Source organism: Miniopterus schreibersii, assembly GCF_964146895.1.
Source record: "Miniopterus schreibersii genome assembly, chromosome: 15".
In the NCBI taxonomy this organism is placed as follows: domain Eukaryota; kingdom Metazoa; phylum Chordata; class Mammalia; order Chiroptera; family Miniopteridae; genus Miniopterus; species Miniopterus schreibersii.
The window spans coordinates 41310498-41325447 of record NC_138115.1 but is presented as its reverse complement, the minus strand read 5'-3'; the positions used below and the strand labels follow the sequence as shown (position 1 = coordinate 41325447).

General features: G+C 37.4%; 1 protein-coding gene across 19 annotated transcripts in view; it reads right to left on the bottom strand.

The window, feature by feature from the left end:
* RBMS3 (RNA binding motif single stranded interacting protein 3) overlaps positions 1-14950 on the bottom strand; it is a gene marked incomplete at its 3' end in the record, with an annotated part of 558684 nt that overhangs the window by 45273 nt on the left and 498461 nt on the right. For 11 of the 19 annotated variants that reach the window (XM_081160722.1, XM_081160721.1, XM_081160713.1 and 8 more), the window contains 2 exons: positions 11790-11900; positions 4215-4262 (listed from right to left, as the gene is read on the bottom strand). In XM_081160722.1, the coding sequence (XP_081016848.1) occupies positions 4215-4262; positions 11790-11900 (159 nt within the window). The remainder of the gene's footprint in view (positions 1-4214; positions 4263-11789; positions 11901-14950) is intronic. The other 8 variants (XM_081160710.1, XM_081160711.1, XM_081160725.1 and 5 more) reach the window with 1 other exon arrangement.

Sequence of the window (14950 nt, the reverse complement as noted above, 5' to 3'; positions counted from 1 at the left end):
CCCCAGTTAAATAGCAGTTTATAATCATATTGCTTAATTTCTTTAACCTTTGTCACCTTCACCTCCAGTCCACTTTGGCCACCTGCACCCATGACCTTGACTTTGCCAAGAAATAGTTTATTATCCAAAATCTTAAATCCCAGTATTCTAATTCAGGCCACTTCACACATTTCCTCGATGCCTCTAGTCTCTATCTCCCCCCTTTCTGCTGGTCTCCCCTCCCCTACTGTCCTCCTTCTCTTTTTATTCATCCTGGAAACTATAGCTTGTCACTCGATCACTCTCTTGCCAATGCTGTCATCACACATTTTCCTTTTCCTCACTCCAACCATTACAACCTTAGCCTTGGATCAGCCCACCTGTCTCCCTTTCTGGCTACTGATCACTACTATGGAAAAGCAAACATCTTCAGAAGTTAATATCATAAAAATCCATAGTCTGTAGCTTCAAACGGACCCCGAGTACTGCCCTTCAAACTTCCTATGTATTTAGTTGGCTTTCTTACTCCATAGTTTTCCAAAGCTCTGTTCTCCATGCCCTCTCCCATTTACTCTAGGATGCCCCTTAATACTTCACATAAGAACAAATAGTATTTATCATGTAGGAAATCCTTCAACTTCCTATTCCTACATTTACAAACGCCCGCACACATATTTCATCCCTTCCCAAATTCCTAGAAGAAGTATCTGGCTTCCTCAGTGGCCTTATTCTACAAGTCACCCCTTTTATGAATTACACCTTCAAATTTTAGAACTCTTTCCTGGCTCCTAACTATCATGACCAAATATTTCCCATCTTAAAAAAAAAAAAAAAAAAGTAAATCAATCAGTTCCATTCTCCATTTGTTTCCCCTACTCCTCTTGAAAGCCAAATTTTTAGGTTTCCGGCATTTGTTACATCCACTTTCTCACAGGACATCCCCAGTCTTTGTCCTTCCCCTTAAAAATGACACCATCAGGTAGACTAGTGACCTCTCTGCAGCTAAATCCAGTGGCTTCTGGTCAGGACCCACCTTGCTGAACAGGCCTCTCTTCAAATACTCTGTTGCTTATGTTTCTTTGGAAACATCATATTCTTGATTTCCCTGCTATGTCTAGAGTTGTCTTTTCCAATCTTTATTTTAGGCTCCTTGTTGTTGTTGTTTTTTGAACTTTTCATACTCTGTTACCCAGGAGTCTTTGTATGTGCTGTCTATTTGGTCTGATAGTTTCCCCTCCAACTTATTTTTTACTTGGTTAATTCCCAAGTGTCCTTACGTCTTCATTTAGATGTTTCTTCCACTTTCACTGACGTATTCTACCGTATGCTAGTTGTTTTTCTTTTGCTACCATAGCATCTTGTAACAAGAATGATAAGTATAGTTGTTACTAATAACATTGGAGTACTTATTTTCTGCTCGGATCCGTTTTAAGCAGGCTCTATGTCTACTTATCTAATTCTCACAACTACCTTATTAGGTAATTATTATTAATTCCTCAAACAAGTAATCTAAGCTATAGAGAAGTTAAGTAATTTTCCCAAGGTCCACAACTAGTAAGTTACACAAGTGGTTTCTGAACTCAGGCATCTTATTGGAGAGTTTACAAACTCGAACATCATATATTTGTACATATGGAAGCACTTAAGACACCATGTTGCAAACACCTTTGGTACCTAACTTACTAATTAGATCCTAGGTTCTTAGAGGGACATTGCATCCCTGGCACCCAATGCAGTAATGGCCATTCCCAACAAATATTATTTGAATAAATTTTTAAAAAGGTGACACGTGGCTCAGAGAGGAAAGAGTCCTACAATCAGATTTACCCTGAACCAGACTCAGTGTCTGCAATTGTGACATTTTACCCCAAGAATGACAAATGACCTGCTTCATCTAATCGCCCCACGCCGTTTCTTGTCTCTAAGAGCTTACACACCCTGTCCCATTCGCCTCCTGCACCTCTCCCACTCTTGTCCTACTGTTCAACTTCTATTGGTTCTTCTAAATCCAGCTCAGAATTCACTTTATTCCTGAGGGTTTCCGATCTTCTTCTCAGAGTCTAGATTTTAGTTCCTCTATACTTTACACATCTAAATATCACAAATAACAACAACCACCACAACATTCAATTAGAGCATGGCTTTTCTTTTCTAACAGTGGTCTATTTGGTACTCATCCTGTATCCCTAATACTTGAGTGTAGTGCCTACGACTCAGAAGGATTTAATAAATGTTTGCTATAGTAATTGAATGAAATTAGGTTAAGTATGTCTCGATAGGTTACGAAGCTGATATCTTCAACTCTGATACGTTATGATAATTTAGGTGGTTTCTATACAGACAAAGACTTGATTACTATTTGAATTGTCCAACACTGACATACTGAGAGATATGGAAAGGAACTCTGTGCAGATTTATAAGATGTCAAACCACCAATTCAATCGTATCCAGGGAAAGCAACTATAAAATCCCCTCAGATGTTCTTTATCCTGTCACTTCTATATTAGTCCCTTCTTTTGCATTCCACTGATGGGGTTTTAGCACTTCTTAAATTCTTAATCGTATAATACCTGGACTTTCTAACTGTTCTATGTGATTACTGTTTCTTGTTTCTTAAGTACACATAAAAAGCCAGATTACATTTCTTAAAGCACTTAATTGAGTCAGTTCTCTGCTCAAGAACTTTCTGAGGCAGCTGTCTGTCTACGAGATTAGGTGAGAACTCCAAGCCAGATGTTCTGCTTCAATTGATATGTATTGATCCTGACCCGTGGCTGATATCTTGTAAGTGCTTTTGATGTTTTCATTGCTTATTTATTTATTTATTGTTTTTAAAAGTGAAATGAGGAAACCTAGCTGAAGGAAAGTTTCAGTTTATGTCTTTCCTTATTAATACTGGAAAATTTTCAAGAGTAGATGCCTCTCGTTAAACAAAGGTGCAATATATTAAACCAAGTAAAGGCTACATTACATTAAACAAAGTATGCTAAATGAAACAGGCACATTGAGGTATGATAGGTAATACACTGTGGGGAAAGATGTGATGTTTTAATTAATGGCAATTTATAGAGCTCTCCAAAAAGGGCAAAGTGACTTCACAACAGAAAGCTAATTCATTGTTTCTCAGTTGAACTAAGATGCTTATTGAACCAAGGGCATAATTAAACGAGTCCACAAGACATGAAGGAAGGACTACCCTTTAGATGCTGCGTCAAGCAAACCTGGTGGCCAAGAACAGGATGTTCTCTGCTTGAAAACCACCGCTCAGTGGCCAAGCTCTACTGACTGATGGGCTCTTTCCTTCTATTTCTGGCATTTCATCTCTTACTTTGGATTTACACCCTCATCATCTAACACATGAAAGGATCAAAGAGTTCAAAGCTCTTTAGGCTGCCAGTGTTTTATTTAGTTAAAAAAAAATCAACAAAAATGAAAAATTGTGCCCATTATGCTCTTTGCAGGAAACCAAAATTCAAAGTTAAGAAAGCACAAGATCCATGCAGTTCAAAATAAAACCCCCACTTTTTCACATACATATACCCTGTTATAAATTGCACCACCAAAGTTTGTGAACTTAAATATTGCTAGTTAAAATCCTCAAGATACTAGTGTATTCTCAAATCAATCTCTGCCACCTTGCTGTACAAGTGGGACATTGGCAGCTTCTCTTTCAATATCCAAAATACCATTTTTGGAACAAATCTGAAGTTTTGATTCATTCAACAAACAATTATATTGAGCACCTACTATGGGTGAGACACTATGCTGGGCGCTGAGCAAGCAAAATGGGATGATTTTCTGATTTCAGAAGAATTCTGGTCTCCAAAGCAGTGCTTCTCAAACTATATTTTATTAACTTGTGCCCTTCTTTCCCACTTCTCAGAAATTCTGATGAGCACTCCTAGCACTGACAACCACTGGTACACAGAACGTAGATTCTATGTTCTACGTTCTGCGTATCCTACACAGACCAAATGTCTTTGAGATTTACTTTTAATTACAAAAGCAACATATTTATTTTCCATATACCAAGTTGGACTGGAATATTAAATATATTTTTGAACCATGCTCTGCCTACTCCCTCGCTTCCTCTTCATCTCCACCCCAGAACTGAAATTTAAATTTCCTGCACCCAGCCCCATTGAGAATCACTGCTTTAAAGAGTTTTAGAGAAAACCAGGCAACCTCCATCTCTCCCCACCAATCAAGTCTGAAAGGAATTAGAATTTTCCTACCTGACACAACAGCTGGTGGAGTATCATAATCCTGTCTTGGGACTGAATCTTTGAATGAAAAGAGCATGAGAAAGAATGCAATGAAGTACAAAAGAAAATAAAATAGAATCTTAGCTCTACTGTATGTGCCCACTGTATGTCATATGGTTGTCTAGGCCCCCTACCTCCAAGCTCTTAAGGCACTATGACCCTTACCTAGGTTACAGTTGATACAATGGTCCCCATGACAACCACACTGTACATGGTGTTAGGCCCCATGTGACCTTCTGGGACAGTACAGTCTATTCCAGAACACTATCATGTTCCTCAGTCGTTATTTTGGTCACTTCTTTGGGGTATCAATATAAAATCTATACCCTCTCTGGCTGACCCAAAAGTTCTACAAGGCAGCCCATCTGGAAGGGGCCCAGGGCACAATATGAAGTGAAGTCCTGGAGGTAAAAATAAAAAATGGAAAATTTAAAAGAGATAAATAAAAAATTTACACATTCCCATACTCTATGGGGGCTGATGCGTTTTGGTCACTCAGCTCTGGCTCTGATCCCAGTGGGTGTCAGTCAAGGCCAAGGAGCTTTGTGTGCTGGGACAGTGAGAGCGGAGACAAGTAGAACAGAATCTACTCAACAGATGATCGCTGTTCTTTTCCAAAGTGTCATAACATCGGAGGTGGCAAATCGTAGGGCAAGGCTAATTAAACTACATGGCATCCATTTCCAAATTTGGGGTTATATGGGACCAAATATGTCTGCTGTTTTTGAAAATGAGAAAGAGGCTTTGGTTTAATACAATCCCTTTAGCCAGAGATCTAAAAAAGGAGAGTTGGGCCTGGCCTATGGCCCAAGGCCCCCCCTTTTAAAAATGGAAAGTTCTAATCTAGCCCCAATTCCCCTTGGAGAGAAAAACATGTCTGAAAGGACCAAATATCGCTCACAGTCAAGTAAACTGCCAACATGGTTAAATGGGTATTCTGTGCGACCCTTATCCCATTTATATGATCATTACTTCTTTAAAAAACTAAAACCTCAACCTTCATTTTTCCATCAACTTGAAAACTTCCTTTGGACTATCAAAACTTTCTCTGTTTAATCTCCTTGCCACAAAAGGACAATGTAACTCACTTTTTCATGAGGGGACAGATAAAAACTTCAACATCACAAGGCACTTTGACCAGCAAAAGGAAACATTGATCAAAGATTCAAAAGCAAATAAACCTTAGGCATGAGTCATTTTGTTTCTCGCAACAGGTATGTGAACTAGTGAGTTGATTATACTCTCCAAAGCTAGCATAAGCAGAATCGATTTTATAGGATCTCCAAATATTATTAAATAGTGATAGTCATTCCTAGTACCTTTTAAAAACTGTAATCACACATTATTACTACAACAAACAAAAAGTTAATTTTAAGACCATGCCACTAGTCATTTTCCCCACAAACATATTTATAACATTGAAAAATAAATAATAAGAGTAAATCATACGTATTGTTTTATAACTTGGAGAATGTAGAAAAGTATGATTAAAATATAAATTATCCCTAATCCGTCACCCAGAAATAATGACCCTTGTTTTGTATTTTTGTACAGCCTTATTTCATAAATTTTTTTTGAGTTGATACTATACTCCACATGTGCAAATTTACACCCTGTTCTTTTGATTTAACATGATAAATGACCCTTTTCCAGCTTACTTTAATTTCTTATAGCTTCATGCAGTGTTACATTCTGATTTGTGGATGGCTTAGGTTTATTTAATCACCCTTCATTAGACATTATAATGAACACTAGCTTGAACACTTTTCAGGTAAAAAGGCTTTTCTGTTACTTTAGGATATTTCCATAAAATAGCTTAAAACTTATTGGTCAATTAGTAGAGCTGTTTTCAAGTGTCCTGACTGTCCACCTTGCTATCCAACTGAGACTTTCACAAATTTAGACTCTTGTCTTCATATAATGGGCATGTGCATTTCTTACACGTTCATCAGCAATGTACACTATTTTTATAACTTTATTTAATGGGTTATATGTGTATGTCTCCTGTGTGTATCTGATTAAATGACTCTCTTATTTTTTCATGTTTTTTGCATTCTACTTCCTCTTTTATCAACTATTCATATTGTTTTATCTATTGGGCTTTTGTATTTTTTTGTTCATTTATTTGAACTCAGAATCCATTTTTAAACAGAAAAAATGTAATATTTGCAATTAAACTTTCATAATACTAGGCTTTCACTTAATGCCTATTTGCTTATTGCTCAAAGACTACCTTAAAGTCCATTTATCTTACAATAAGACTAAACCAATTTTTAAAAACTATTCCCTTTTATCTATATTTTCAGTCTTGTATTTGACCATTTTTTAATTAACTGACATTTTTTCCTGAAAAACCATCTAAGGAGATAGACTCATTACCATTTATGGATTTACAATATTATTTCCTAGTAACAAGTCCTAATAGTTGTACGTAATAATTGGAAAAAGACAATCTTTAAGTAAAATGAGGAATTCAGGAATTTCACCTGATACCGTCAACATTTTAGAGTAATAAAGGAGGAATGGTGTGACTGAAAAATGTTAGAGAACTATGGTGCCCAAATGAAGTAGGATTACAAGATTATCTTTGTGAGCAGCATGGTTACACCATGGAATCCAATGGTGTCACAAATCACCAGTGGTTTGGAGAACACAAACAGAACTGCAGATAAGGAGCCTGCAGAACAAAAAGTTTTTATTTCTCTCAACAGATTCCAGTGACATTGTAAGCCACTGGTGACCACCAACTGAACAAATGAAAAGGAGATAAGAAACTTGTAAAACAAGATTGTCATGCAATTTGGAGGTTCTCATAACACAGTAAAATCCCCAGTGGCTTCTGCTAAAGCTTACAATAGACTGATAAGAAATGACGGTTAACAGGGCTTTGGTTCTATCCAGGGACCCCTATGACAAAAAAAATAAACAAAAGTGGAAAAGCTAGAAAATTCCTCAAGGTCAGCAGAGCCCTGGAATAAAACAGCTACACTGCCTGAATAAAATTCATTTCTTTTAAGGCCTGAAGATTCTGTCTAGCTTAAAAATAGGTAGAGAATTGAACAATAAACATTTGAGGTGGCAAGTGGTAGAGAAAGCTTAATTAAACTACATGGTATTCATTTCAAAAATAGGGGTTATAGGGACCAAATGTATCTACTTTTATGAAGATGAAAAGGAAGCTTGTCTCAATACACTTCTTTACCCAGGGATCTTAGAAAGGAAAATGGGAACTGGCATATGGCCTAAGGCCCCCCTTCTAACACGAAAACTGCGATCTGGCTCCAACTCCCCAGTAGCCCTGACCACTGCCTACTTTAGATCACTCTCTGCATTTCTCTCTGCTCTGTCCCTGGAACCTATCTGTTTCTGGAGTTGAGGCTCTTGTTTTTATCTTGACTTGTCACTGCTCAAATCTGGCCTTGTAGAATTTCAGTGAGCTTAGATGTCTGAAAGCCTCCGAAAGTTACTGGTAAGAGAGAGACATGATCAGATACTTTTAGATTGGCTGTGGCAACATGCTGCAGAATGGGCTGGAGCCAACTGAGACAGGAAGAAGGAAGAACAGTTAGAAAACTAATATTATAAGTAATCAAATGAGGCCCAGGGCAGAGAACCTAGAAGTGTGGAGGAAGGGTTGTATTTGACAAATGTCTATGAGATAAAATTGGTGGGACTTGAAAAGTAAGTGTATATGGTGGTGAGGGAGAAAGTGTAGACTGAGTCCTAGGTGTAGCATGTGACTACCAGAGCAAATGGTCATGGATATGGCTTGAGAGGAAATAAAAAGCAGGAATGTACAAGAGGAAGGGGGTCAGTGGGGAGGAAGCTTAGGGAAGCTAATGCAATTAGTTTGGGTCATGATGACTTTGAGATATCGGAGGGAGACTTATGTGACATAGTTAGCAAGTAGTTGGAAAAATGGGTCTAAAATGTTAAGATGAGGTTAGCACTGAGGACTCAGATTTTAGGAGTCTTTGGCATAGCAAGCAGATTTTAAAACCATGAAAGTAGATAACATTGCTTAAGGAAATCATGTATTAATGAGAAGTAAGTTAAAAAATGAAACCCTGTCTTAGCAGCATGTGAAAGAAAAGAAGAAGCCATGGCCAGAGGGGTCAGAGGAGATGTAGGAAATCCCTGGGCAGGAGTCACAATCTGAGAACTTTTAGGACAAACTGGGTTCAATGTTCAAATATAGGGAAATTTTCCATTAAGATCCAAATATTTAGTATATCTTAAAAAATTGGAATGTGAGGCTGCCCTAGGTGTGTATGCTTATGCAGTAATAGTGACCTAGAGTTGAGTAGTGGCTGCCTTCTTTAGATGTGGCACTGTGTTCTATCCAGGCTGCCAAGGGCGCCACCTCCCGCTACTGTTCATCTAACAGTCAGGCAGAGAAGTTATTAGTATAGCATTAAAAATACCTCTAATTTAAAATATAATCTCCAATATCATGTATATTTACAGTACATGAGAGGTAAATATAGGCCAAATTTGATCATATATTTCTAGGGTTTTTTGCTTGAACTCAGCCAACTTTATTCGTCGATGTGACTTGGCTGGCCTCTACAAACTTCTGGGTTTACAACTTTGGAAGAGTATGTTAGACGCTAAGGGAGTGGAAACGTGAAAAAGAAATGTTATGCCAAATGAAATAGAGTAGGCCAGTGAGTTGTGCTGTGAGCTTGCTAATTTCCGACATCCCTTCTGGTGACCTGGACTAGATTCCCACCAGCTTGAAGCCACCGGAGGTAGGGAGGTAAGGACGGCTGATGTGATAAGCATCCACCAGATTTCACATTGTATTAGGAATGTCACATATATCATTCCATTTAACACTGGCAACTCCCCAGGGATGGAAATATTATTTTTCTACTTTGCAGAAGAGGAAATAAAAGTTCAGAGAGGTTCAATAACCCGCCTAAACATGCATAGCTAATAAGGGACCGAGCCAGACTTTGAGCTCAAATTTGATTCCAACTTCCACTATTCCTTCCATGACAACAGGCCACCTTCCCAGCAATGATAAAGTATGTTGAAAAGAAGCAGACGTGGGAAAATCTGATAGCCACTCCGGATGCCAATCAAAAATTCACATGAAATGAATCTATGATGGCATATTAAAGTCTAAGAGTGACAGTTCAAGAAAAATGCACACCAGTACTCTGGACACTAAACATGGGGATATTTTGTTCAATAAACCAACAAAGTAATATGGTTTTCCCTCTGCCTTTCTAGAACCCTATGAAATTTTAAACCTTTGCAAAACATCAATTTATACAAAGCTTATAATATACGTAAATATTTTTTAGTACAAATGTGAAGGGAGAAAAGAGTGAGGGAAAAAGCTACAGGGAATTTGGTATTAAAAATAAGCCACACTTGAAACTTTTGCTAAGAAAGGGAGGGGCTGTACTTTATTCTTGAACAATTTGGCTACTGTCAGCTGGGTAAAAATGGTGGTCTTATATATAAATGTGCTCTTGTTAAAAATGCTCAAATACTAATCATAATATATATTATAGAATCAATAACTATTCTAACCCTAGATCTGTTCTATATATTTTAGCTTACTTTTCAATTCCCTAAAGGATCCAGTCATAATCGCAATTAAACTTAGCTCTTATATTTTTTCTAGTTGCAAATTTGAATGTCAGCAAGTCAGCTGGCTTTGCTTTTGATTCAAATGAGTAGGATTTATAAAGTGTTTCTTGCTGGGCTTTGCATGATAACTCCCTCTTTTATCAGCTTCCAGATTGTTATTCAATATAATAAGATTGCAATACTTCACTTATGGAGAATTTATGATCCTTTAAGGAGATTAAGGCTGATATGAAGGGAAATCAGCAGTGGGCACATGAGAAACATCAGGCCTCCCAACACTTCATGGAATCTGTTTTGCTAGTAAATGAACGAAGTGACGACAAATAATCCTTATATATTACTAAAAGCTCTAGAAATATTATCTTCAAATTCTATCTCCCTGATGAAAGTTAGCTGTGTCACAGTATAGAGTTAAAATGTCACCTTAGGCATGACTTTTAAAAGTCTAGGTCAGAGATCCAAGAAATCATTTGACCCAGCCCGAGCCTTCAGACAGGTAAAGTGTCATCAATTGCTTTTTATAGGTTCAGCAACTGAAGCCTTAGAGTTAGGTACTTTGTTTACATTAATATAATTAAATTTCTTTATTGAAACAAAGTGACTTTTCCCATTAGATATATGGACTGTCTTCCTATTTAGAGCAGATTATTGAGGCCTCAGTGGACATGTCAAAAATGTCTTATATTCCAAAAAAGCCTATGTGTCAAGCAAGTCATTGTTTTAAAGGAAAAATTCCATCAAACAGTACATGATGTTTGGAGATGATGCTAGCATAATCATGAGGAATCACAGAAGAGGTGAGTATGAGACTTATAGGCTTAAATACATAGAGGCATGTAGTCAAAGGGGCCCCATATAACATGTTCAATATTTCAACTAGACAGAGAGAAACTGAGGCTGGAAGATGTCATTTTCCCAGGACAGGCACAACAGGGCTCAATCAAGATTTGAGTCTAGAATTCCTGACTTTGAGTCCAGTGTTCTTTCTATAGTACTTAAGCTGACTCAGTAAAAAGAAAACATATTTTTCTTCCCACATCTTTAAAACTGACAAATTATCTGCCTTATCATTTATAAAAACTAAAAACTGTTACCAGTGGTGTCAGAAGGAGAGGTTGACTTTGATGTTTTTCACTGTTCTCTATAATGGTAATTAACAGAGCTGCAGGGTTCCAGAGGGTATTAACCATTCACCTTCTTGACCACTTGGGGAGTTGTCTTTGTCTAGATTTAAAACTAACAAAGTTTTGCTAATGATTTCAAATGCCTCATTGATATAAAATCAAAGCTGCAATAGGCAATTTTTGATATACTTTTGTTCCCTAAGGAAACAAAATGGCTAGCCAAAAATATCCCAACTTATATAAAAAAAAGATGAAGTACATTAGATTCCAACATCATCTATGTCAATATATTCAAAAGAAAGATGAAAGGAACTCGATTATGTCAGGTTCTCATTACTTTTTACTGACTTGAACATGGAAAATAAATAAAAAGCCCTGCCCATTATTCATAGTCAAGGCTGGCCGCTCCCTTGTGAGTAACCTGGGAATGATGTATTAGCTGAAGTGTAAGCATCTGGGAAAAGAAAATCAGGCTCAAGAGTATTAAGTTACAAGTCTCCATTTGCAGGTGCATGCATAAAGACACTTTTCCAAAAACAGACATTATACCTGGTGCACCCTGTCCTCAGAACAAAAAGTTGCAACTCAAATTTAAATGCAACACAATACAATACAACCTTCGGCGTTGTCAGCGGGAGTAAGCGTGTCCCAGGACTGAGTGTGCATGCAGAAGGCAGCTTGTTCCCACTGGAACCTGCAGGGTGTGTTAGTCAATGGTACAGAACCCGCTTTGCTGATGATGCCAGTGAAAAGAGAGAGTATTTCATCTTATGGAAGAAGTCCAAGAAAACAGAACAAAACAAACCCTTCAACTCACCGTTCCTGTTGTGCCCAACGAAAGATGGTTCATCTGTTGTGTCAGGGGGCCCATCATGTTTGCTGGCTGCATTGACATCGGATGGTCCATTGTCGGCGTGATCACAGCACCCTAGAAGCACACACAGTATCCATCTGAAAACACGTTCCACAAGGAAGGAAACGTTCAAAACAAATAAACACAGTAACCTGTGTTAACATCCAATGTGTATACTTTTTAATGAAAAGGCTAAATTCAACCATGTATAATTTTTCAACCATCCATGTCATTTTCTATTCATGTGAATATATAGCATTAGCAGCTTCCTTTCCTCCAATGTGATTTATCTGTGATGTGTTTAAAATGCCTGGTATTTAAAATTCCAGTATTCAATGTAGAATGTATTCCAAGATATCATGTGTGTCCCCTCTCTCACTGTTCTGAATACTATCTTCTCTGAATAAAAAATATGAGTATCATAGAAATTCTCTAGTTTTTATAGATATGAATAAGACTTTTGGTTTATGACTTTTAGCCATGATTTATTTGGATAATTTTGATCACCTCAATACAATCTACCACTGGGGTGATAACGTTGATCCAGATGGGTTCCTTGACTGGGTCTCTTTGAAGGACATATTAAAATCTAATATAAATGTTATAAAAACTAAAGTTACTATTTCCCATGTTTTTAAATTTGAATATTTTGACCTACTTTCTTTGTATCTATGCTTTTGATACAAGACAGAACACTAAACTGTTAAATGCTGGGCAAATGCAACATTGCTTGTAAGAATGTCAAATGTTTCATCAGGTGTTAGGAAAAGCCTACCTTTAGAATATGTATTCTAACTGTTGGAATGCAAGAAATACTAGACATTCAAAAAAACTTCTGTCCATACACAAAGTGTCACATGGCTACTGAAGCACAGAGCCAGGCCACATACCCTTTCCTCCCTTTTCCTCTACCTGACTTTTCTGCCTCATTGACTAACTTAGACAATGGAAAAATATATATTTTTTTAATTGAAAATCTAGGGTTGGATGGAGTCTTTGCTATGATATCATTCCAATGTTTTAGTTTAAAGATGATGATAAAGGCAGAAGCTCATGCTATAGCAACTCATTTAAATGTTCCCTGGTAATCACATGATTATGTATCTGAATGTTAATTTTTCTGTAAACATTATTTTTTTACTACGTGACTTTTCCCCCCATGTACATAAGTAAACATTTTGAAGAAATAAAACCAGGACAGATTCATGTAGACAACAGGCTCTCAGACCCCAAACTCATTATCCACAAGCAAATGTTTCCTAAAACTCTTTTGCTCAGGATGATTCATTCCTCATGTTACTACCCAAATCCAACTTCCCAACTGTATGTGTTCAAGGTTCAGGCTATCACTCAGCCTTTTTTATGGGCTTCTCTCCATTAATATGGGGCAAGAACAGCAATTGAGCCAAATATTTGGAAATGCTTAATACACAGATTCAGCTTTATTCCAAAAGGCATTAGGACTTTTGAGCTAGACTCAATCAGAAAAGATATATGTTATTTTATAGGTCTTTAGCTTGTAAATACACAGTTGTAGATTTGTGTTGTTTGAATTTTGTGGTGCTTCTGTGAGTCATCATTCAACAGGATGCTTCTTGAGTGAGACACATGGTAAAAACTTTTACTTATAATTCAGAGACATCACTTTTTCTTCCTGCTGTCTGAATCTCTTTACCAAAACCATCTTTATTTTATATATATATTTAAAAACCACTACTGGCCTTCATTTCAGTTATTTGCTGTGCCAGACCAGAAGCAAACACTTTAAGAACTGGGAATTTCTTTTAAAAAATATATATATGTATATTTTATTGATTTCAGAGAGAGGATGGGAGAGGGAGAGAGAGAGATAGAAACTTCAACGACGAGAGAGTCATTGATCAGCTGCCTCCTGCTGGCCCCTGACTGGGGATTGAGCCCACAACCCAGGCATGTGCCCCAACTGGGAATCAAACGTCAATTTCCTGGATCCTAGGTCAATGCTCAACCACTGAGCCATGCAGAGCCGGGCTGGAGGTTTTCTTAAATCACTTAGAGAACAATTATATAGAATAACCTCAGAGTTAAGACAAGTCTTAAAGCATATTTTTTTCAACCCCAAAGTGGCACTTTCACAATATTTTAATCCTTAGCAGGTGCAAGATTTCAATACTCTTCTTGAACTTGAGACTTAGTCTATCTTTCCAGAGTGTTGGCCCCTAGAGAGCTTCTAACATACAGCTGAACTGTCATAGTCCTGGAAACCCCTCAATTTAATCAGCCTGATCTAGTCACATAAAGATTGTTTGTCATAAATCAGAGATAAAGACCAAATTGTGCTTGGTAAGAATACTTTCTACTCAGCGCCCTAGAGGGTGACCTCATTCCCCAGGGTTGCGAGAGGCAGACTTGAGTCTTTGTTTGGAAGGCAATATGCAAATGAGATATGTGAGTCTGTGACAGATGAATCAAAATCCATGCATGATAAGAACAGAAGGATTGAGTGCCTACATTTGGAACTAATTTAGGAAAGATCATCTGGTCTCTTTAAAGCATCCTTTCTCAGAAAGTGTTTGGGGACTCATTTGATTACAGATGCCACAGAGTGAGTTCTGCTTCTGTGTATAAACCAAACACCTGACAATCAAAGGAAAGAATGGGAAGGGATTTGTCATAATTTGGGATTGTAAATAGAAGCCACATTCTCTTCCTACCCAGACCAGTTGGTGCAAATAAATGAACAATAAAATAGTAATTCTTGGGGGAAGACTGGTAAGTCCATACATTCTTGTTCTTATTCAGGAAAAACGTTCAGTGCATAAAAGGATTTCCGTAAATTATTGAGAACATAAATTTCTAAACAGTCTCAGGGGATGGAAGAGCTTTACAAACAGTTAGCTGGAAGTAGTAGACAGGAACCCCTTGAAAACAAAATTTCTTGATGATACTTTACCGGGGAAGGGACAACTTTAAGACTTTGAAGTGTTGGTTATCTACAACAAAGAATGCTGTTTGCTAGATATTTTTTTCATCAAAGAATGTCCCTTGTATTGTATCGGACATTTAAAAAGGAGAGGAAAACGAGAGAAAAATAACAAAATAGGAAAAGAGAAACCTATGACTGTTAAGGCTAAACTAGTGCCCTC